Source organism: Danio rerio, chromosome 13, assembly GCF_052040795.2.
Source record: "Danio rerio strain M-AB ecotype USA chromosome 13, GRCz13ab, whole genome shotgun sequence".
NCBI lineage: Eukaryota > Metazoa > Chordata > Actinopteri > Cypriniformes > Danionidae > Danio > Danio rerio.
The window spans coordinates 11,470,989-11,495,211 of record NC_141033.1 but is presented as its reverse complement, the minus strand read 5'-3'; the positions used below and the strand labels follow the sequence as shown (position 1 = coordinate 11,495,211).

The 24,223-nt window shown below is 34.6% G+C and overlaps 1 protein-coding gene and 1 long non-coding RNA gene across 2 annotated transcripts in view; one reads left to right on the top strand and one right to left on the bottom strand.

Annotated features, from left to right (window-relative positions):
- Positions 1-285: 285 nt before the first annotated feature.
- akt3a (AKT serine/threonine kinase 3a) overlaps positions 286-24,223 on the top strand; it is a 201,479-nt gene continuing 177,541 nt past the window's right edge. The window contains 3 exon segments of the mRNA NM_001197201.2: positions 286-372; positions 465-575; positions 18,188-18,509. Of these exon segments, the coding sequence (NP_001184130.1) occupies positions 18,464-18,509 (46 nt within the window). The 5' untranslated portion in view covers positions 286-372; positions 465-575; positions 18,188-18,463.
- Positions 18,240-22,679, bottom strand: LOC147834138 (uncharacterized). The gene is made up of 4 exons (XR_015505811.1): positions 22,482-22,679; positions 20,312-21,241; positions 19,980-20,032; positions 18,240-19,898 (listed from the first exon to the last, which is right to left on the bottom strand). It is a non-coding gene; the product is annotated as an uncharacterized LOC147834138 (long non-coding RNA).

The window sequence follows — 24,223 nt, the reverse complement described above, 5'->3', positions numbered from 1 at the left end:
GTATTTAACATTTGACCATACTATAAAATTTACTATTACTTTATTATTGCATTAATTTCTATTATTTCTCTTCCTGATAGATCACTCTGCCCCTAGGTTTCCCCGACCGCGGGAATCCTCTTAATTCCAGCAGAATTCCCCTCCATGCGGAGCTCCAGAAGCGGCGCATCTCCTGTAAACAGCGCGGCTCTCGCGAGATTTCCTCAGTGCACGCAGTAGCGGAGCAGAGCGCCTCTGGAGCGGTGTGGTGTGGGCAGGCGGGAGACAGAGCAGCTGAGCCAGGCGCGGACTAGAGCAGGAGACGCGGGCTGACAGAGAGGGTAACCTGCCGAAGACGCCGCTGTGTGCTGTGTCTGAGCGGCGGTTCCCGGGGTAAGGAACTACCGCAGCCTTTCCTTCAGACAAACCCTCATTTCGTGACAACACTCTCCAGTAGTGACCACTCGAGTCTGCTCTCTCTGTAGGCGTGCTTCTCCGATTATCCCGTCCATCCTCGCTCCCTCCTAGCCTGTAAAGAGGACGAGCACTTACCCAGGGAGGCAGGGGAAGCACTTTGGTCTCCCTACCAGTGCCAGGTAAAAACAAACAAACAAACAAACAAACAAACAAACAAAAAGCGGCCGCTATATGACTATGATGCGAATGTTTTTGGCTCATTTTGTCGGAGCGCTTGTCTGATGTGACGCAGCTTCGGTTCACTTCAGCATTCAGCGCATATGAACAGTTGATGCTGCGGCTGTAAAGCGCTCGAAATGAGCTCTGTGTTTTCCCACACAAATTCCACTTATTATAGCGCCTCCTTTCATGCATGATTTAATTTTAGTGTCAGGGTGAAAAAAGCATGGGCAATAGTAAATATCTGTTTTAAGTGACGCAGCAAGACGTGCTGTTATTGTTTTTAGTCAGATTATTCGTGTTATTTGAGGTGAGAGATTTGCAACTGACTGATCTAGACATTGATAACTAGCCAGCAGGTAGTGACTGAGGTCGTGGGTGTCGCGCGAACTTCCACGAAGTGCCAATCCAATTTCCCGCATTGGCTTTAACTGTGATGTTTGTAGGTGTCACGCCTTCTTGTTTACGTTGCACTGACAGCTCCCTCCTGACTCTTGCGTGCAGCGCTGGCTCTACTTAGTTACTTAGTAACTAGTTACTGTAATTAAATCACTGATCCGCTGAAAAGTAAAGTAAGGTATTACTTTTCAGTTTTACTTATTTTAATTAAAGTTACTTGACATAAATAATGTCAAATTGACAATTCTGTATAACTCTATTCTTTCTTATACAAATATATTTTGTATTCATATTAAATTTTTAAACTAAACAGTATCTATGAACATGCTTAGGAAGCAATGAACTGAGTGAAAAAAATTGTTCGTGACAAAATATGGTATAAAAAAGAGATTTTTTTGTTGTTGTTTTGATATTTGCCTAATAATTAATTTTTAAATGCATTTGCACAACAATGCATACGAAACAATGAATTGAGTCAGAAAGTAATGGCAATGGCATGTGTGAAATATGGTGCCATTAGTTTGAAGTGTTTTTAGTGTTGTTTTTATGATTTCACTAATTATATCTTAATTACCACATTTTGGGGTAAAATTATTATTTTTATGTTATACTCAAGTAAAAAGGTCTCTTAATATTGGATGGCCTCATGATTATTATTATTTTCCTAAAAAAAATCCAACATATTTTAGCAATATATTCTTTTTTGAAATTAAACATTTTTTTTCCTGCAAAAGTATCAAAATATGTGGTATTTTCATTTTGACAAACAGCCTTCTAATGCTTTAATTCAAGCTCAAATTGTGAACTAAAGTTTTTTGTGACTATTTTAAAGTTTTCACATTTCAAACAACCCTTATAGAAATAAATAAATAAATAATAAATGAAAATAATAATAAAATAAAACCTAATTTCACAACTAAATGGGGGCAGATGTCTACATTTATGCATCAATCTCAATGTTACAATTCAAGTAATGAAAGATCTCAGTCTAGATCCAGCTGGAAAGTTTTAACGTAAGAAAAAAGGGCTTCCAAAGTTGAACAAATGTTCTGTCTTTGAAGGGAGGATCTAATCTTCACTAGTTTCACAAAATACAGAACATCTTTCAACCACCGTACATGTGAGGGTGGCTGGGGGTCTTTCAGTTTAATAAAATTACTTGCCCAGCAAGTAAAGTAAAGAGAGGCCACAAAGTTTATAAAGTAAGTGGGGTAAGGTATAATTATCAGGCATCACACCAAACCCAATGATAGGTGATGGTGCTATACCTATAGAAGTAATTAAACTAAAGTTTTTTTGCTATAATTTATAATAATACAAAAATCTAAATAATCAAATAAATAAAAAAAAGAAATAATATATATTTCCAGAATTTTTGTACCTATAATTTAATTATAATTTAAAATTATAATTTAATTATAAATTAAAGGGAATGTATGGGATTAGGGCTAAACGATATTGGAAAAATCTGACATTACTATATTTTGTTTTGCTGCAATATATATTGCAATATGAATACAATTCACCAGTTGATTTGAATAGCTATATTTGAAAAGATTTAATTAATTTAGATCGATTGAGATCAAATCTTTTCTAAGCAGTGCATACATTATAATAAATTCACAAGAAAAATTAAATAATAAACAGTGCTTTATGGTTTTCTGGGGAGTCTAACAGTATGTAAGTACAGAAATTTAACAATCAAATGTAAAATAACGTGGTCATCATTGTCTAAATAATAAAAAACAACAATATTATATAATAATATCTTTATTTTTTAATCTTCAATAAGTAATCTAATCCTGTAATGTGACTATTGCAAATACACGCATTGCGTTATTGATTTTTTTCAGCCCTATACAGGATGTATGAAATATTGTGTCATTAATTTAGCATGTTTCCTGTTTAAATAAGCTAAAGCTAAAAGGTCCTGTTTAACTCAAATGTAAACAATTAAATATGTTAATTTTTTGTTGTCTGTGCATTGAGCATTCGAGTCAAGCAATTAAAATACTTTTTCAGTTGTTCAATTTCTGTTCAGATCAATCGAATGACTGTGCATTGAGTCAAGTAATTAAATTAGTTAGTAGTATAGCTGATGTTAGTTTGTGCTGAATTCACAGTTCTTGTGTTCATTTTTAAACTATATATTTGTTAGGTATTTCAGGCCTGCTGGCACTTTCAATATTTCAATTAACGTCAAGTAAAATGAAATTCAAACTCATACTCTAAAGTTTAGCACTGAATAAATCATAATCAGCACCTAAGGTGATTGTAGTTTATACTGTAGTTCAGCCGTGACATTGCAGAAATAGAAACCGTTTATAAAATAGAAACTTTAGCATTATTGACATGGGTGGACAAACATTTCTTTTAACATGGAAAATATTCCATGGCACAGCATCATGTTGTGTGTAGTTAGGACATGGTGTAAGGGTCAAGAAAAGGTAAAGATCTCTGGGATGTTAGTTATGCTATAACTTTTTAACAATATATTATTTTTAATCCATGCATATGTTTCAATTTTTTTTCTTGTCAATTTTAATCAAAATTTAAAAACTCTTAGATGTCTCTAATCATTTACTCCTCTGAAATACATGTTTCACCTAAAAAAAGATTAATTTAATTGCTCACCCTGCACGTCACCCAATATGTTGGTGACTTTTTATTTTCTCTAGCTACATTTAAACATTTAAAGAAGACTTTTGGCTGAAATCATAATCTTTGGTGATTCATAAAATGTTAACGGCTGCTTGCACAGTGAGAGTCAAAAATACAGCTACAGGCAAAACAAAATGAATACTTTTGGTTGGAACATTAATACTATTTACAGCTTTACAGTATTACTTTTAATCCTCAGTGTCAGCTGATCTTACTTCCTGTCAAATAAAGGTGTTTATCAAATAACACTGAAGTCAATCTTTCTGATGCTGCAAGCAGACTCAAATTATTATATACTGTATAGGCTGCAGTATCCAGGATAAGCACAAAAAACAGTCAGATGATAAAAGGTACATCACATGCAGCAATAAATAGCATTTTATGAATCAAACACACACACAAAACACGATTTTGGCTCTTCATCTTGAATGGCCTCATGGTGATTGTTATTTTCCAAAAGGTTTTCCTTGAAAAACTTTTTTTAAGGTAAATATTATTTATTATTTTAGCAATATCTCACATTTTGAAATAATATGTATGTATGTGTGTGTGTGTGTGTGTGTGTGTGTGTGTGTTTGTATATATTTAATATATATATATATATATATATATAATATATTAATATATTAATATATTATATATATATTAAATTATTATTATATTATATATATATTAAATTGACCATCTATGTCATTTAGATCTGGAAATTACAGTATGGTTTAAATTTCTGGGTACAAACAAAAGCTCGGCAGCAGCACTAACAGATTATTCAGACACTGAAAAGAGCTGTTTTAGATTAGAGCTTCTCTCATATTGAGCTGAGAATGACCAAAAGTGCTGTGCGGGGTGTATAAATGCACATTTACCAGTTGTTGTGTTACTTTACTTTAAATGATACGTTTCTCAGGTTTTTGAAGTGTTTGTGTTATACATTTGAGGCTGTGTTTTTAACAACCTGTTTGGGTTTAAAGGAACACTCCGCTTTTTTTGGAAATCCTCTAGAGTTAAACAATTTAGAATTTATTCAGCTGATTTCCAGGTCTGATGGAGCACTTTTAGCTTAGCTTAGCTTAGCATAAACCATTAAATCAGATTAGATCATTAGCATCTGTCATAAAAAAAAATTTGAAAAGAGTTTAGGTAACCTATCTTTTTAAATCTTGAGCTTTTTGTAGTAAAATTGTGTACTAAGACTGACGGAAAATGAAAAGTTGCTGCTTTGTACAATAGTATCTGGATGCAGCTTTTATGATGCAAGCTGAGATTGCATTGCTCAGAAATGCAATCTCAGACAGAATGCACTCAATGGAGCTAGTGACGTCACTGTGAGGGGTAGGGATAGGGGTGGGGTTAGGTGAGTGCATTAAAAAGCATTAGATGCAGCTCTGATTGCACTGCACCGAGTCAGCAGCCAGACCCCTCTCGTTTTGTAGGCTGATATGGCTAGGAACTATATCTTCATTCTAGCGTTTTAATTAAGGAACTTTGCTGCCGTACCATGACTGCAGCTGGCACAAGTTGAAAGATTCAACTCTTTATGCATCAGTATTACTTTATAATTTGCTTGCATGATGTGCAGTGTAACATTTTCAACATGTTTTTACTGTTTCTTTGAACATCCTGCAAGACTTATTAACGGGAGATTTATTTTTAAGGAAGTCTTTAAGTAGATTACATAAAACAGGAGCAAAAGACATTATTAAATTGACCTCACATTAAGTGCTCTCTAGCTCTATGGAGAGACAGAGTAAGAGCACTCAATAATGGCTGCAGCGGATTAGCAAAAGTTCTCTGAGTGCTCAGACGTCCACATCCGCTCGATTTCATTCACAAATTTCTCATTTCCTCTTCTTAGGTTTTTGATAGACCGCAGTGTCTTCTCAGTTTCTGTTACACAGCTTGCGGCTGCAGCATTTGTGGGTGACTGCAGACAAATCGTTCATTATTTATGTCTCTCAGCAACAATACTCTTTCACATTACATGTAAACAAAACCTTATGGAGAAGCTGAAGTTATTTGTAAAACGTAAAGAGGGCCCTTTAAAATCATGTGTTTTTGCACAAAAATTCCATTTGAATAATTTCCATGTTCAATTTAGTTTTTAATTAGTCGTTAAAATATAATAAAAAATAATATAATTAAAATATAATATAATTAAAAAATGTAAAATATAATATATATATATATATATATATATATATATATATATTTATATATATATATATATATATATATATATATATATATATATATATATATATATATATATATATATATATATATATATTATCAAGTATATATAAAAATTCTAATATACTATTACAGTATTGCTATTTCCCTCCCAGTTATTTCTTAGTTGTAAGTAAAACTTGGAATAATAGTTGTGTAATTAGTTTGAAAATGTTAAATTATATAAAATAAATAAATGAGCAATATCACACGAGTAGCTGTGCGATATGGCTGTTACTGGCTCTGACTGGTGGGAGGCGTGGTTGTGTGTCCCACCAATGATGTTATACAGCCATATCTCACTGCTACTCGTGTGATATTGGATTTATACAACAGTTTGATGGCATAATAGTGTATATGAAAAGACAATCAAACACAAAGAGTCTAACCATCCTTTTGTTTGAGGAACTACTTTCTTCCGCCATTCATTTACATCTGCAGCTGATGTCTGAACACTGAAACGTGCTTCTTCACAAATGTCACTTTAAAGCTATAGTTCAGTGTTTCCTCTAGGAATTTTTCCAGCTGTGGCGGCAGACTCTGTTGGGCCTTTTACACAGATCTACTGGCTACCTGTGGCGTTATTTTAAAGACAAATGTCGTGAGCACAGTATTACAAGTCGGAATCGCATTTATGTTACACGAGCATGCAAATCTCTTTGCTTGCGCACCGATTTCCTCTGTTCTTGCACAAAACGTCTTGCACACCCTCAAATAAACGCTGCTGAAGTGTGATTTAGTGCGTTTATGTTGTGAGTATGTCTCCAACATTTATTAGGTTTGCTTTGAATATTTCTGAATATCTCCGAAAGACCTACAGAGCTGCATTAATGCGTCCTGAAGTAAAGTGAAACAGCCCTAAACTCCAAAAAGTAAAGTCATCTAGAAATTTTTAAGTAATATAAAGCATTATCTATTATCTATAAAGTATAATTTTGTAATCTGTGTTCATCTTAACTGAAAACTACGCCGTGTTTGCTGGCCTCACACATCACGCACCTGTCAGTCAGTTAGTCATTTTGTCAGCACGTCACCTTAAAGGGTTAAACTAATAACGCACGGCTCTACTACGGTTACAGAAAAGCTTGCGCTGTTAAAATTTACTTACCTTTTCATGCGTTTTGGTGTGATTATAAGCCGATATTAAAAAACAATGACTGAATGTTGTGAATGAGTAGTAATTGTTGAATGATTCTCTACCATAATGTCCAAAGTGATGACAAAACAGATGATTTTGCTCACATTTTAAGACTATAAAACTGAACGGCATGAAATCCTATCCATCTACAGAGATTTCAGAGCATTTCTCTGTTGCAATCGGGAGATCACAATAATTAACCTCGAAAAACCCAAAGCAAAGCAAACACTACCAGATTGCTGTTGTGTTTGCAATAAGGAAAAACACTAAACACATAAAGGCATTTCTTCTTTCTTTTTTTGTTTTGTTGAACTAGTCTGCAGTAATAAAAACAGGAGACTCATTAGAAACAGATGGCCAAGCAAAAAAATTAACTCTGGGTTATACAAAGAGTGGCCAACACAAAATGTATACATGCACATTCCTGATATCCCCCAGGAATATCCATCTCACACTCAATACACTACAATTACTATGGTATAAATGCAGCACTACAACATAAAAAAGAGAGATCGACTCAGAAAGTCTCTTACCAGTTTTATGATGATTTGATCAGCTGTAGTTAGAAATTGCTTGTTTGAGTTTTCCTTTTCTAAGTGTTTATTATGCGGCCTCTGTCATCATATTGTGGCGAAACATCAACCGTCTTTGCTTTGCTCAGTATGACAGGTTGATGGATGCTGATAGGCTGTATCTCCGAAACCATAAATATTTAAAATAGGCACTGACCTTATGGTTGAACTGCATAGTTGCCTCTAAACAACTACATTCTCAACTAAAAAAGCCTCAACACATTAGGTTGTTCTACAGCTGCAATATTTGTCAAACTGTAGTGAGTTGATCTGCTGTCACTCTATGTGGGCGGAGTAATACAGAAGGGTGAGGAGGCTGTACGCATTCTGATATTGCAGAATATCGCACGGCTATCAACCAATCAGATTTGAGAACCTGACAGAACTTTTGTATAAAATAAAATAATTACATAAATCACAGAAATCTAAATATATTGCTATTGTACACCATTGTAAAATGTGCACTATATTAATAATAATGACGATGATTATTATTATAATTATAATTAATTCATTCATTCATTTCCTTTTCGGGTTAGTCCCTTTATTAATTTGGGGTCGCCACAGTGGAACTAACCGCCAACTTATCCAAAATATGTTTTTATGCAGCGGATGCCGTTTTAGCTGCAACCTATTACTGGGAAACATCCATACACACTTATTCACACTCATACACTACGGACAATTTAGCCTACCCAGTTAACCTGTACTGCATGTCTTTGGACTGTGGGGGAAACCGGAGCACCCGGCGGAAACCCACGCGAACGCAGCGAGAACATGCAAACTCCACACAGAAACGGCAACTGACCCTGCCGAGGCTCAAACCAGTGACCTTCTTGCTGTGAGGTGACAGCACTACCTACTCCATCACTGCAAAAAAATAAAATAAATAAATAAACAGTACTTTATGGTTTTTGGGGTGTCTAACAGTATTCAAGTACAGAAATTAATCACTCAAATGTCAAATACCATGGTTATCATTGTATAAATAATAAAAATATATCAAATTTAATAATATCTTTATCTTTTAATCTTCAATAAATAATCTAATCCTGCTATGTGACAATTGCAAATACATACACTGTGATATCAATGCTCAAACAATATATTGTTCAGCCCTGGTGCATGATATGATAATATTCTCAAATTAAATGGTAAAAAGTCTGGTGAGATATTTGTCAGAGCAGCTCTGCAATGAAGTTCATCTGTCCTTCTTTAATTTTTTATACCTCATAAAAATCATAGGGCCCTACTTGAAATAAATGTGCTTTGTCTTGTGAAAACAGTGATGTGCTGACAACATTTATTTCTGAAAATGGGTTGTTTTTTATTACTGAGGTGTAATGTTTTCAGTTTTGTATATTCACTACGATTGGCTATAATGTAACTGTGGGGCACTTTGTTTTGCTTGGCAGCAGGTGCTTAATTATTCTTGTGTTTCATCAGAATCTTAGCATGTTAAAGTTGCTGACAGTGCAAACTACAATAAAGGCACATTATGAATTTGCTCTTTGCTTGCAGCCAAAAGTAGATTCAAGCAAAGCAATATTAGAAGGGCTTGTAAACTGCTTATTGTGAATGAGTCTTGTTGTAGGGGGCTTGTGGGGGGAGCTCGTGGATTTGCTTAGCTTCAGGGTAACATTAGCACCTATTAGAGAAACTGAAAGTGTTGCTTGGAAAGGGCTGAATTTCTCCCTCAGCGATTCTCCTCTGATTACTTGAAGAGAAAATATCCATCAGTCGTGAACTCTTTCAGGGGAAGTTAGATTGTTTGCATGAAGTGAGTTTGTGTTTTCAGTAGATATCTTTTCACCACAATCATAGTGTCTGGAGTTCTTCTGTGCCTTTTCATAATATCCTGAAATACATTTTTTTTGTTCATTTTCATGTCTCTTCTGCCTAACAAAACTGTCTTTATTTAACATCAGTAATCTGGTAAAAACACAAGGTTTGGCAATTATTTTTACTTTTGGCAATTTTTTAACATGGTCCTTGTATGTTATTTTGATAATAATTTTAAATAATTAATAATTAACGGCTATTATAATTATTAGTGGTTTGAAAATATTGTTATTAGTGTTGAAAATACATGTTCTGCTTAATAGCTTTGTGGAAATTTATTAATTTATCGTGATTCCTTGATAAAATAAAAAATAGCTATTTGTAAAGAATTATTGGCGAATAAAACAACGTGTTTGTATATGTTTATTTATTTATTAATAGTAGTAAAAAGCGCACAGACACACACACACTGACTTATGACTTTACTAAATGGTAGTGTATGCATGCTGAGCAGAGTATTTGCCCATGATTTTGACACATCAAACTGAAAAAAAAAAAACAAAAAAAAAAAACAGCAAATTAATAATAATTCCTTACATTTATAGAGTGCTTTTTTGGACACTCAAAACGCTTTCAAATATTTTTGAGGGGGAATTTCCTCATCCACCCACCACATGGATGATGTGATGGCAGCTATTTTGCGCCAGACCGCACACCAGCTGATTGGTGGAGAGGAGACAGAATGATGAAGCCAGTTATGGTTAGGACAGAGGCCAGTCTGCATATTTGGCCACAATGCCAGGGTTTAAACCCCACTCCTTTTTTGAAGGACATCATGGGATTTTTAACGACAGGACCTCAGTTTTAACATTTGAAAGACGGCGCTCACTTAGCAGTATAGGGTCCCCATCAAAAATGCTATTGACTTTAATATGTTTGATGTTTAATATGTTTATTATGTTTAAATAAAAGTGAAAGTATGGATTTTCTACATTTGGTGACTACTGTATATTTCAATAATCATTTAAATATATATCTTTTACAATTTAACAATAATGTTGTTTTTCCTCTAACAATTCAGAATGAAATCACCATAATATAGTAGGCACATTTTCCTTGAGCATTTCACTCATTAAATGGATATGTATTGTTAAAATGCATTCAAGTATAACTGAGAATATAAATATCTGTAGCTTCTGCATGCAGGCTTGTGGCGGATGTTTAGCTGTGCACCGCGGCATGCTGGGAATGATTGATGCAGCGTGTCTGTGTTTGTCTGGACTCAACAGGAGAGCCCCTCCCTCCCAGGCCTGCTCAGGAATTAAATGATTATCTCAAGGGTGCTCCCCTCATTTGTATGGAAAAATTGTATTTGGTGTGGCAGCTTCGGGACATCCCCTGATAGTGCGGCGGCGATAGGCTTACAGATGCTTGGCTGCGACAGTGACGCAGTGGAATTGTGTCTCCTGTCACTCAGAAGAAGCAAAAGGAGCAGAGATTCGGTGCCGCTGCCTGCCAGAATGCAGCCGATGTTTGGCGGGTGCAAAGAATAGCTCAACAGACTCAGTGAAAAAGATCATTGATAATATTGATTGTTTTAACTGCCTGTTTTAAGATGACTTTGTCAGTTCAGGGCATTTTCACACACGGGTCATTTGTAGCATTTGTTTCAAAACCTGCTGCATTTTCTCCCTCGCTTCAATATGTTTTGGCATTGACTGATTTCAGGAATTGTGTAGCAAAAAACATTAGCTCTACGATTGATTGCACACTGTGGCATGAGTAAAAATGTGGTTTTAGCCTGAGTAAAAATGTATTCTTCAACTTGACTTAAAGTAAAGCCGTTTTTAAATATAATGGAATGTTGAAGTAGTTTACGAGATTTCTTTGTGAAATATTAGATTCAATGGGCATCATTAAACTCTATATCAAACTGGTGTAAACTGTATTTGATTTGATTTCTTGAAAGAGTTATAACCCCAATAAAGACTGAACAGCAATTTTTGGTTAAATTAAACATATTGTTGAAAAAAACAATTAAAAAAGTTATTCTATAATAAAAATAAAAGAATGTTTAATTACTGAAAATAAATAAATCTTGACAGATAAAATCCAGCAAAGACGACTTTATTTGCATTTTAAAGCTTTTTTAGAATTAGCTTTTCTAGCTTTGTGTTACACAAAATAGTAAATGGGGAGGAAAAAATTTAAAGTTTTTTTTTTCCCGAACAAGGCATTTTAATACTCTTCTTAAAAAAAAAAAAAAAAAAAAAAAGCCAAGTGTGTACGAGCCAAAAATAATAAAGTATAAAACTGCTGACTGTAAATTTAATTATACTGTATTTTTAAACCAATAATACTATGGGAGTTAAAAAAGCACTTCATCTGAACAGATAATTGCTCATATGGATTAGGGATAGGGACTTGATTAGTGGAGGATTGACTAGTGAGTTTAATAACTTTTTCATTCATTCATTCATTCATTTTCTTTTCGGCTTAGTCCCTTTATTAAGGCAGTGGAATGAACCGACAATTAACCCAGCATATGTTTTACGCAGCTGATGTCGTTCCAGCTGCAACCCATCACTGGGAAACATCCACACATACACTCTCATTTACAAACATAAACTACAGGGAATTTAGCTTACCCAATTACCATGTCTTTGGACTTGTTGGAGAAACCAGAGCAACCAAAGGAAACCCACTCCAACATGGGGAGAACATGCAAACTTCAACTGACACAGCCGGGGCTCGAAATAGTGACCTTCTCGCTGTGAGGCAAACATGCTATATATTGCGCCACCGTGCAGCCAATAACTTTTTCGTAATATGCATTTAAAAGGAGAAGCAATTTTCAAATAATGTTTTGTACGTCTATCAGTCAGCATAATAAAACCCTGTCTGAGAATTTGAGAAAGTCTATTAAGAATTCATTTACAGAACCAGCACTACAACCAAACCCCTGCTCATGAAAAATACATGCAAGTTTACTACATCTGAAAAGACATACATACAGCATTGAGCCAGATATAAGATGCAAAGGTTAAATGTATTCATTCACAAACCATGTAAAAGGTGTTTTAAGGCCATGAGATAGTATTGTACAAGGAATCTCGTGGAAGTGAGTCCTTCATAATTGATAATCTGCCCTATATTCTTGATTTGTTTGATAAGGAATAAAAACTCTTGCTCTTTTACTTGCTCTAGTGTTCATTTAAGATCACAACTGAACAAATAATTGGATTTATAGGTAAGGCATGTCTTTTTTTCCACTGAGCTTTGGCAAATTACAGCCATCAAGGCAATGCTAGTGTACAAATCACTGCATTCAACAGGATTATTTTAAGACAATCATCGTAGCACTTTAGATCGCTTAAAGGGGGTAACACACTAGATGCCCCGTGCTGCGCCACATCTTTTAAAATGATAAACACACAACATTGTTACAAAGTTCACGGGCACACGCACAGACACACACACATACCCAGCACGGACACGATACACACATACATACAGACAGCATGCATTTAGCTTTGCACTCTTTTTGCAAGGAAATGTGACAGGATACAGGTTAATCTCCACTACTGTGTGGATATCTGTTGTGTTAATGTACAAAATAAACCTGATTTAACGTCCACAAACCAGAATTGAAGCGTCTTGTTTCATAATTGTTCTGACACGCGGCTGTGCTAATAAAGTAAAGCTGAAGTAAATCACTGTAATTCATTACACACGTGCACTGTTTTAAAACAATTTAAACTTGTGAAACTCACTCTTGATCGTATTTGATGACGATTGATGATCCTAGCAAACTGAACAGACCTTTTATTCCCGTTTGCTTTGCGCTCGTCTTCTCTTGTTGATATGATTATACATGTGACTACCGGGACATGGTAATATGCGCAGCTGTCAATCAATTCGGTGGGTGGGGGGACCGCACTCCTACGTCAAGTTGCGGTCAAGAAGATGAATGGGGATTTTTTACATCCAAAACCATACCTTAAATAAAAATATTCCTAAGTGGAGTCTTTCATGTTGTGATTCGCGTACAGGGTTTCCTGCTTGCGTTAAATGATTAAGAGCTTCACTGATATCTCTTTGGACCTTGAATCACCTATCCACTCTCCTTACCATATTAACAGCAGATTAAGGTTGCAGCTAAATGCACACAATCAGGAATTATCAGTTGGTACTGCGAACACTCGTGTGTCAAGAGGCCCTTTATTGGTCTTTTCTAAATATTCCTGATCCACATTTGTTTTCATTTAAACAGTATGACGGAGCATTGTCATTTGTTTGCTACTTGACATTGAGGGCACTGCTGTGGTCTCCATATCTTTAGGCGATGCAGTGTTTTCAGTATCTGTGACATACTCCGTCATCATGTCCAGCAGTCTAGAGCAGACATCATTTGTTAATTATCTCCGAAGGGAAAATGAGAGCCTTTCAGTAGTTTGTCTTTCATTTACCGAGGACACAGCACTGTGTGTTCAGTTTTTTGTTCATTTTGCTTCACACTTCTGGTGGTGTTGAGTCATTTCCATTTTCTTTATCAGAAGATCATTGTCAAATGTCACAGTTTCTGAATCAGTTCAGGTATAGAATCATTTCGCTCTTTTACTTTTGACTCAGTCTTTCATTTAGAGGCTATTTGCTTGGCTGTTGATAACATGTTGACTTCCCTTTTCTCTACTTGTGTTCATTTGGAAGCTTGGGTTTGATGGACGTGCCTGCTTCTGCAAAAACTAAATGTTATATTAACATATTGAATGTTTAATGTTCAATGCATTTTAAAGGAAAAATGATATAAGTGGAGTATATTTGAAGCAGCATATTAGTTTTGTTGCTTGACATCTCAGGCAGATGTACATATGTTGCTTTATTGTGTTTTTGCAAAGCTCACTTTGCCTGAAACTGCTTTGATATAATGATTGAGGTTTGTGTACTTTGCTAGAACAGCTGCTTACTGCTTAAGGGCCCATTTGTGCTATTTACATTCAAATCGTTATTTATTTGTGTAGTTTTAGACAGATGTCTGTGGATGTTTCCTCGTTTTGGGTTAAAATAAGTGTTGGCAATCTGTTATCAGTGTCATATGTTTAGTTCTCTTCCTCATTCCAAAAACGATTGTGCTGTTACTGTTCTTCTGATGTCATACAATGTTTCAGTTGAAACTCATCAGCAGCAGCTTCAGAAGGTTTTGTTAGAATGTTGTGCAATAAAAGTGAATGGTGATTTAATATGGAAAGCTATAAAAAGGATAGTAAATTCAAACTCGTGTCGTAAACTTTATGTGAGTCAAGAAGTTGTTTTAATGTTTAGCTTAATTATTGGATATATTTAAAATGATCAAAAAGTTTGTAAAGAGGAATAAAAAATTGCAAATAATTTTTTTATTTTAAGTAAATGCTGTTGTATTGAACATTTTGTTTATCAAAATTCCTCTTTATACAGCTGATTTATAGCGGGTCTGTGTTTGCTCACAATTCACTGTAAAGTCACCATAAATGGTTTAAAACAGATTTTTTAATGTTTATGCCACTTCAGGTTTGGTTTCTGTGATGCCTCTGCTGTGTAAAGATGCTTAAAAAATGCTGAAAACAAAAAAAGTGAAAGGCCGTTTCTGGTAGCAAGCTGTTCCTTGGTCATCAACTTTGAATATTACAATTATTCATAGAGGATCAAACAACACTGTTTGGAAATGCCAGATTAATGATAATGATTAATTCTGTTTTGTTTGAATTGAATTTTTAACGGAAATAGGGATTTGAAAAGGTGTGATTTTCAAATCATAAATGGTATGATTATTTTGATTATTAAAAAAGCAGACAACAGGACCCATGAGTCACTTTTTCACTGCTATGGAGAAAATGAAAGTTGTAAACTCCATCTCTCTCTCTCTCTCTCTCTCTCTCTCTCTCTCTCTCTCTCTCTCTCTCTCTCTCTCTCTCGTTTATCTGTACCGTTAGAGCCAATCGCAGCCCTTTCTGTTAACCACAGGAACACAATGACCAATCACAGGTGTCTAAAATTGCATATGGAAAGCATTGTCACAGTGCACCGTGAATGTCATGAATTCAATATGAAAGATGTAACAATCTATACTGTATGTAATGGTTTTAAATATTTTATATATCTATATATAAGATTTTTTATATAAAATATATAATTTATAATTTATTATATATAATTTATTTAATTGGATTTAAAATACTGTAAATATTTTCTTAATTTGGCATAACAACTGACAACTTTATTGGAAAAAAAAATGTTACTAAATAAACAGTATAGTGTAGCGTACTTTGTGATTATGCTTGGTCTTTCTTTAGTGCTGTTAAAATCATCACATCAAACCTGCAGCTCTTTTATGAAATTATAGTAAATCTCATTTTAAATCACAATTTTGATAAGATAAATCGCAATTAGATTGAAGTCGTGCAGCCCTGATTAAAATATTAATTTTAATACTACCAGTGTCATTTGTAACAATTTTTTTGTCAAATAAGTACAGCCTTAATGAACATATTTTAATCTTATTTTAAAAACATTACAAGCATCGACAGAACCCAAACTCATGTAATCTCAAATTTATTGAGTAGTTTTGGGTGATGAACCAAATTCTTAGTTTTTGCAAAATGTAAAGTGTTTTTCGCTGATCTTGCCCTCTCTGCACAATGGTAAATGTACACATGTAAGGCTATGTAAGCTTAACAAAAGTAATTATTTTGCAAATACTGAAGATTTTAATTGCAGGGCTCAACAATAAGGACTGCCCGGTGGCCCAGGGCCAGTGTGAGAAACACTTGGGACAGTAGACCGGATCATTACTTGCCCGATTGGGACAGTGCTGCCTTGTCAGTCACTAACTTTTAATTTGTCTATGACTATTTGTCAATTGCGTGCATTTAAAGCTTGTGCTTTTAAGTCTTAAATGCTACCTTCTCTGTAATGTCGTAAACAACATATTGCTTTCTGATTCGTCTTATATGATTGATTTAACCATGCTATTTTTTTTGTTACCTGGTAACAACCAGTACAGCGTAGAAACAGCAACTTGTCAGCAACATCAAATTATAAGGCTAAACGAAAATGTCTGTCTCTAGCATCTTGGAAGTAGACATTTACATGGAAACAACACGATAAAATAAAAATTTAGTGATGTTATGCATAGTTTGCCGTCAGTTTGACAAGTCAACCAGCATTTGTTAAATAATTTCAAACTGCAATAAAATACCTCCACATTTTCCATACGGCTGTTTTTGTTTGCATAACACTTATATTTACAATTGTTTTTTAAGTATTGAAATTCTAGATTTACAGAATTTATTTTTGACACATTATTTAAAATATGTGGCTAAAAAATAGCTAATAACTTACTTTTTTTTTTTTTTTGGTGGGGTCAGTGAAAATTTTGGCAGGGCAAGTATAAATCTAAACCACTTGCCCGATCGGACCAGTAGAAAAAAATCCTTAGCGTTGAACCCTGAATTGAGTTCAGTGTTTCCCAAAATGCTCATCTTTTTTAATTTACACTTCTAGTCAAAAGTTTGGGGTCAGTTTTTTCCCCAGGTTTTATTATTATTATTATTATAATTTTTTTTTTAAAGAAAATAAAGTTTTGAGTGAAATTATTATTCCAGTCATTATTGTTTTTATTATTATTACATTAATAAAAAGAATAATAATTATAATAATGACAATAATAATAATAAAAATAATGACAATAATAATAATAATGACAGTAACAATAATAAAAATAATGACAATAATAATAATAAAAATAATAATAATGACAATAATAATAATAATAATAATATTGACAATTACAATAATAAAAAATAATAATATTGACAATAACAATAATAAAAATAAAAGCAATAATAATAATGACAATAACAATAATAAAAATAATGACAATAATAATAATAACAAAAGTAATAATAATGACAATAATAATAATAATATTAATAATAACAATAATTAAAAAAATTATAATAATAAATACAATAACAATAATAAAAATAATGACAATTATTTATTAAAAATAATAATAATAATTATTTATTAAAAATAATAATAATGACAATAATAATAATTAATTTAGCTCTAAAGACTGGAGTAATAAAACTGAAAATTCATCAATAAAATCAAATCTAAATTAAATTATAAACAGTTATTTTATAGTGCAATAACATTTCACAAGTTTACAATATGTACTGTATTTATGATGAAATAAATGCAGCCTTAGTGAACAGAATAAGCTTATTTTGAAACTTTTAAAAATCCTATACTGACCTCCAAAGTTTTGACTGGTAGTGTATAAAGGGCAAAGATTTTTTTTTAACAAACATTTTTTCAAACCTCCATTGTCAATATGCACTCTCTCATCTATTATTTTGTGTGTAACTAACCAAATACAATGAAAATGCACAAGTATACTTACTACATGTATTTGGTGAATGAGACTGCACACTTTCACACTGCATAACGCTCAACTTCAGACACATTTAACATGGGACTTCATGTTTGCTTATTTGTTCTCACAGTCATGGTGTTGCGAGCAACTCCGCTGCTGCTAAGTGTTAAACAGTTGTGCATGTAGAGAGTGAGAATGAGAACGAGAAAAACAGACAGACAGACAGGGAAATCAGAGAGGCGACAGGGAGCTCGTGCGTCTGCTTTTACAATGACTGTCTGTCAGACTGTGTAAGAACGAAGGGGAGACTTAAGAAGAATAGAAGACTGAAAAATCCACACGCTCCTCTTCTTCTTTTTTTCATGTTTCTCCCAGGCTGAGTCACTGTCGAGGAGTGGGAAGATCTAGAGAGAAAGAGAGAGAGAGAGCATCACGAAGAGAAAAGCAACGGAAGGAGGGGAAAACCACTACACAACGCCTTTGAGAGCGAAGCGAGAGAGAGAAGGACGTAAAGAGAGAGCAGTGAGGGAGGGAGAGAGAGAGACGCTGAGGCTGGGAGAACTGACCCCCCTCCCCTCTCCTCCTTCCCCCCTCCTCACTCCTCCAGGAGCTGCTGTGCTGGAGCAGCGGGTACAGAGTGACTGAGGCAACATGAGCGATGTCACCGTCGTCAAGGAAGGCTGGGTCCAGAAGAGAGGTAAGCCGCTTGGCTCTGTCTGCGTCTTCGGTCAACTCGCCGGGTTGACGGAGCGCTGGTGTGTGTGTGAGCTCCTCCAGGGACGGCTCTTTCTGTCATGGGCGGGCCACGGCGTGGATTCAGTCTGTGTCTGGAAGCCGGCGTGTGGGTGTGCCTCTTTACCCGCGTGTTTCATGAGGCACGTTTAGTGTGTGAGTGTGTTTTTGAGTGTGTCTGCATGCAGGTGTCCATCATTTCTCACTGCACTGCTCTGACGTTTCAGTCTGCTGGGGGTTTCTGCACTCATCCTGATGCCTAATGCTCTGCTTGAGTGGATTATGGTGATGTTTTTTGGATTTGATCAATGTGTCTGGACATGATAGGAGTTATGTTTTATTTATTTTTTTTGCTATAACATTTGTGGACTGTGCAATTATACAGATAAACACATACTCACCCTTGAGTCAAAGTTATGTGACACCCATGTAAGATGTTGTGTGTGTGTGTTTGTGAGATGTGGTGACTGCCTATGGAGCTTTCAGTTTCGCTTTTACTTTCTGTCTAATTTTTCACTTGTTGAGTGTCTGTCTGCTTTTAGACAGTCTATATTTGCTTCCATAAACGTGAAAACCCACAGAAGCCCATTGCTTTTAAAGAAAGCTGTTGATATTAGCGAGAGTGACTGTTTATAATGCGTTTGTTTTGTCGTTAGCAGTTTTTGTGGCTAGCAACTGGAGTGCAGAGACTAATGTGGTAAATTAAAAGTTTTATTTTACTTAAACTAAAAGCAACAATCGGTCAACTTATAATGCTTTAGTCTGACTGAACTGATTTTGTGTTAGTTTTGTGGAGCTTCATAATGCAATCTTGTTCTTCAACATGCACACTAGGGCTGTGTGATTTGGGGAAAATATCTAATTACATTTTTTTGACATATCGACCAATTACCATGTTTGTAAACATTCAGGATGCGCGCGCAGAGAGGTGGCAGAAAAAAAACTAGACGCGCTAGCATTTACAGCGAAGGAATGACATCCGATGCGGTACAGAGTTTGTTGTTGTCTTAGAAATAAAATATATGGATTACATATTATGTATTTACATAATGCTTTCAGCGGTTTATAACAGCTAGTCACCCACAGGCAAGCACAGTGATTCTTCAAAATTAACGTTAAAGTGAGCGGCGTTCATCTGACAGGTCCTTTTACGATAGCACCCTCCCAATGAATATTGGACAAGACGAAATGACCAAGCATCCATCCTGAACTATACAATCTTCTTGAAGCTCCAAGTAATTTTACAAGAGAGAAGTTAAAGGCCTACATGTCTTTGGATGCCTACAGTTTTGTTTTGTGTGGTCATGTGCAAGAAACAATGCTCCATGATTACCTGATTCAACACTATTTAGTGCTAAAAACAGGTTCTGCCTAGCCAAAGACAAGGAAAGAAGACGGAACTGTACAAGGCCTGGGTAATTAATCATCAACAAGCAAAACGACTGCATTCTGACAGCGAACTACACCTGTACGGCAGGGTATGTGAACCTACACATAAAGGTACAGTTGGTTTTATATTCGCACATTCTGACTTTCTCCTTAATAATATAATTTCGAAAAGGTTTTATTTGCAAACTCTAAATAGCAAAATCATATTAGCAGCCAATAACTATAAGTACAACATTGTTCACAGTCAAATAAACAGTGTTAATGTTGTTTTCAAGTTGCGCTTGCAGGTAATTTCAGACTGAATATTCAAAGTACTATGGTAAACAATATAGGGAGTGCCTCACAGGTTGTCACTGAATGATTGTGTGAATATAAAACCAACTTTACCTTAATAACTTACACTTTCACGTTTCATTCTTAGCATTCAGTGTCTGCAGTTTAATTAGCCATATGTAACTGTTTTTGCTGAAATCATTGCTGCAATCAAAAACAAGTAAAGTGTTTGATTCAGCATAGAGTGAACTTACCTGTTATAACATGAGTACTGCAGAGTTGAGCATTTATAATTAGGTCGTCACTTCATTCAGCTCCCTTTTAGCCAAAGACTTCTGCAGTTGGCATCGGATTTGGCATTCTACCGCACAACATGACATGTTTGGTATTGCAGCCGGTCTTTTTTTTTGCAACTGGAGGCCCGTGTGACTTCATGTGTGAAGTAGGTTGGTAATTCGTCTATTGCGATTTGATTTACGATTTAATACCATGGCAACAATTCTGCGACAGCTCTTAAAAAATTGCTTGTTTTTGTTCGGTGTCTGTGACACCAAAATGTTCCCATATTACCATTGTAGTTTTTCTTTGATATGAATTAGTCAATTAATGTTTCTGAGGGAGCAGACGCCATAATCTCATTTATCAGCACTTTCCTGTTTGTTTTCTTTATTTTACGCATAGTTACGCATAGTTTGGTTGCTCAATCCTGATCGGGCAGAATGAAAGTGTGCTTACTCAATTGGCTAGTAAGACTGTAACATACAGCAGGCTTTCACGCATTTGCTCTGGGCGTCGTCATCTTGTTTATCGCACCCCTTTTTCGCAGTGCCGTACAATGCATGCTTAAACTCTAGTGTGACCGCGACATTGTTAGTAACTACAATTAAACCAATGTCATACAACTGTGTGAGTGCACTTGTGGACCTGATGTCCTTCTCACCTGATTGGATGAGCTGTGGCTTTTGCTCTGATGTGCTTGTGCTCTTTCAGAAATGTTCATGTACCCGTTCACCGCATCACCAATTAATTTCAAGGCTCCAGTGTTCATGGAACTGAAAGAAAACTAAATTAAAATCCATAGGTTGACAGTGAATAGAAGTTCTGCTTGAAAATATTGTATAGGCTATAAAGTAAAACTCAAACCCAAACCAATGACATGCATCAATCTGTTTGTTTGTGGACTTATTGAAGACATTTTTAAGCTAACAAATAGTTTAAAGGGCATTCAATAATTTTGTATTTATGTTGCACTGACTTGAATACAGCATCATGCACAGCAATGCCACTGCAGAAATACCCTCTTTACAATCAGCTATGGTTCAATTACTTTGTGAATAGAAAGTGTCTGACATGGAAGTTACTGAAGAAAAAAATGTTTTAGGTTCCCACTAGAAATCAAACATTTGTTGATATTACAGGAGACTTCATCTGATATCGAATATAGAAAAATCCTAAAATTAATTTTATACACTTTTTACAAGCCTGAATAATTTTTTTTAGGATCAGGAAATCAGGAAAATTGCAGTGTTGTTTTAATATTATAATTTAATAGGAATAATTTTAATTAGTTTTTGTTTTGTGCTTTAGTCAAATTTTATTAGTTTTTGCTTTTTAATGCTTTTATTTGGATTTAATTCTCTATTGTAGGTTTAATAACTTCAGTACTTTTAACTTGTTTAATATATTTTCTTTGTCTTTATTATTGTATGTCAGCTTTATTTCACTTAACAAAAGTGATTTTTAATACATTAAGTTAACAATAACAGCCCTAGGGATGCAACGATTTAATGTTCGCACTATTAACTGCACTTTAATGAATGAATTAATTAATTAGTTTTCTTGTCGGCTTAGTCCATTTATTAATCCGGGGTCGCACATTTTTACGCATCGGATGCCCTTCTAGCCGCTACCCATCTTTGACAAACACACATACACTTATACACTACGGACACTTTAGGCTAACCAATTCACCTGTACCGCATGTCTTTGGACTGTGGGGGAAACCGGAGCACTCTGAGGAAACCAACGCGAACGCAGGGAGAACATGCAAACTCCACACAGAAATGCCAACTGAGCCGAGGTTCGACCCAGAGACCTTTTTGCTGTTAGGCGACAGCCCTACCTACTGCGTCACTGCATCGCCTGCACTTTAATTCATCACATTTAATTAATCGTAAAGGGTTTTTGACACCATGTTTCTGCACAGAACAAAACTGCTGCAACTAAGCAAAGTTATACCAACTGTGCGCTAGTTTAAAGTTCCAAGCTTATACACCGAGACTAAAATATTATGCACACACACCATATTAACTATGGCTGAGGCTATTAACTTAGGACTATTTACATGTCTCGTCTTTTGTGCGCACAAGTTTATTTCTTTTCTTGCGCTGCATATTGGGAGTAACGTGTAATCGGCGTCACTGACTGTTCAGCTTTATACTTTGTATGAAATATAAATATTTCTAGTACAAAGAGAAAAAACAAAACAAAATGAAAATACCAAACAATTTCATAATATAGTTGATCAAAAGTGCCTTCAGACAGGTTCAGCAGCCTTTGACTGCATTTGTTCTCTTTAAAAGAAAAATACTGTCAAGATAAATACTATATTTTATTTATTCTCATTTAAATTTCTTAATTTCTTAATTTATTTATTCATTGCTCTATCATTTATTTTCAGTGTAAAATTATTATGTATGTTTAAATGGCAAAAACTTTTTTCCCGCTTATTTTTAAGTCCAAAGTTTGTTTTTTATTATTATTTTGTGCTGCATTAATTGGTTACTGAGCAGCAATAAATAACACTTTTATGTGAGGAATTTTCATGTGATTTTTTAAACTAGTAGTGTTTTGAAACTGATGAATGAATATTAATCATGATAACTGTGAAATTGTTATTATTCCTCAGATTATAATCATACAACCAAAATCTATAATTGTTGCATCTCTGTACAGCTCTGAATAAGTTCCTGGATTTCAATTAGAGGTTTACCAATTTTGTTATCTTTACCTTTATGCAGTCATCATTAACAATTTGTCACCTTGGAATTGTAAGGTTCTGCCTGCGTTCTAAATGATTTTGAGAAATTGAGCTTCAATGTTTCTGCATTCCATACAGCAAACAATATGTGTGTAACAGTTCTCTTTCATACATTAACATGACAAAGACCCTAAATGTACTCTAAATGTAAATGATCAAAATTCTCTTCAACTTGCAAATTGGGGTTCAAAAATCAGGGTAAATGCAGATAGAACCTTCTAACTCTGCTTGGAATTAAACGGTTTCAACTGGCAGAACATTAACTGAAGCTTTACTTTTTTCAAGAAATGCAATTAGTTTGCTTATTAATTTAATAAAAAAATAGTGTTGTACCAGTGTTGATGTTTGTGAGTTCAATTTTCTGCTTTCTATAAAATTAATTTTATGTTTTAGGATGAATATCATCCTTTTTCTTGTTCAAATTAATCATGCAAGGCTGTGCTAAATATTTTGTCTTGTGCAGATGGTAATTTCATGTAATTAATATGGTAATATTTATTGAATTATATGCTTTATAGGAGTTATTGAATTATATTTATTGAATTTTATGCCCCATGAATTAAATAAAGTTTTTGTCCTCCAAGGCTTAATTTTAAATGAAAAGACTTTAAAAGAAAAAAAGATGTGTTTAAAAGACAATGAGCAAATAAGTTTAATAAACACTGAAAAAGGTTTCACTGACTATATAGACACAAATAAAATATATTTTACATTTAATATATAATTTTTAAATAACCGTTTCTTTTTCAACAGCGTAAAATTTAACTTTTCATCTCAACACTTCTAAATCATCACATTTACACAAATCTTTTTAGTTTTAGGTCTCTTCTCGATTTTGAGAAAAAAAAATTGTGTTTCTCTGATCTTTCAATGGAGCAATCTGGTGGAATTACAAAAAAACTGATCTTGATTGGCCCTTGTGCGTGCATTCGATGTGCTGATTGGCTCACAGAAAGAACCTTGTAAAGCAAAGCTAG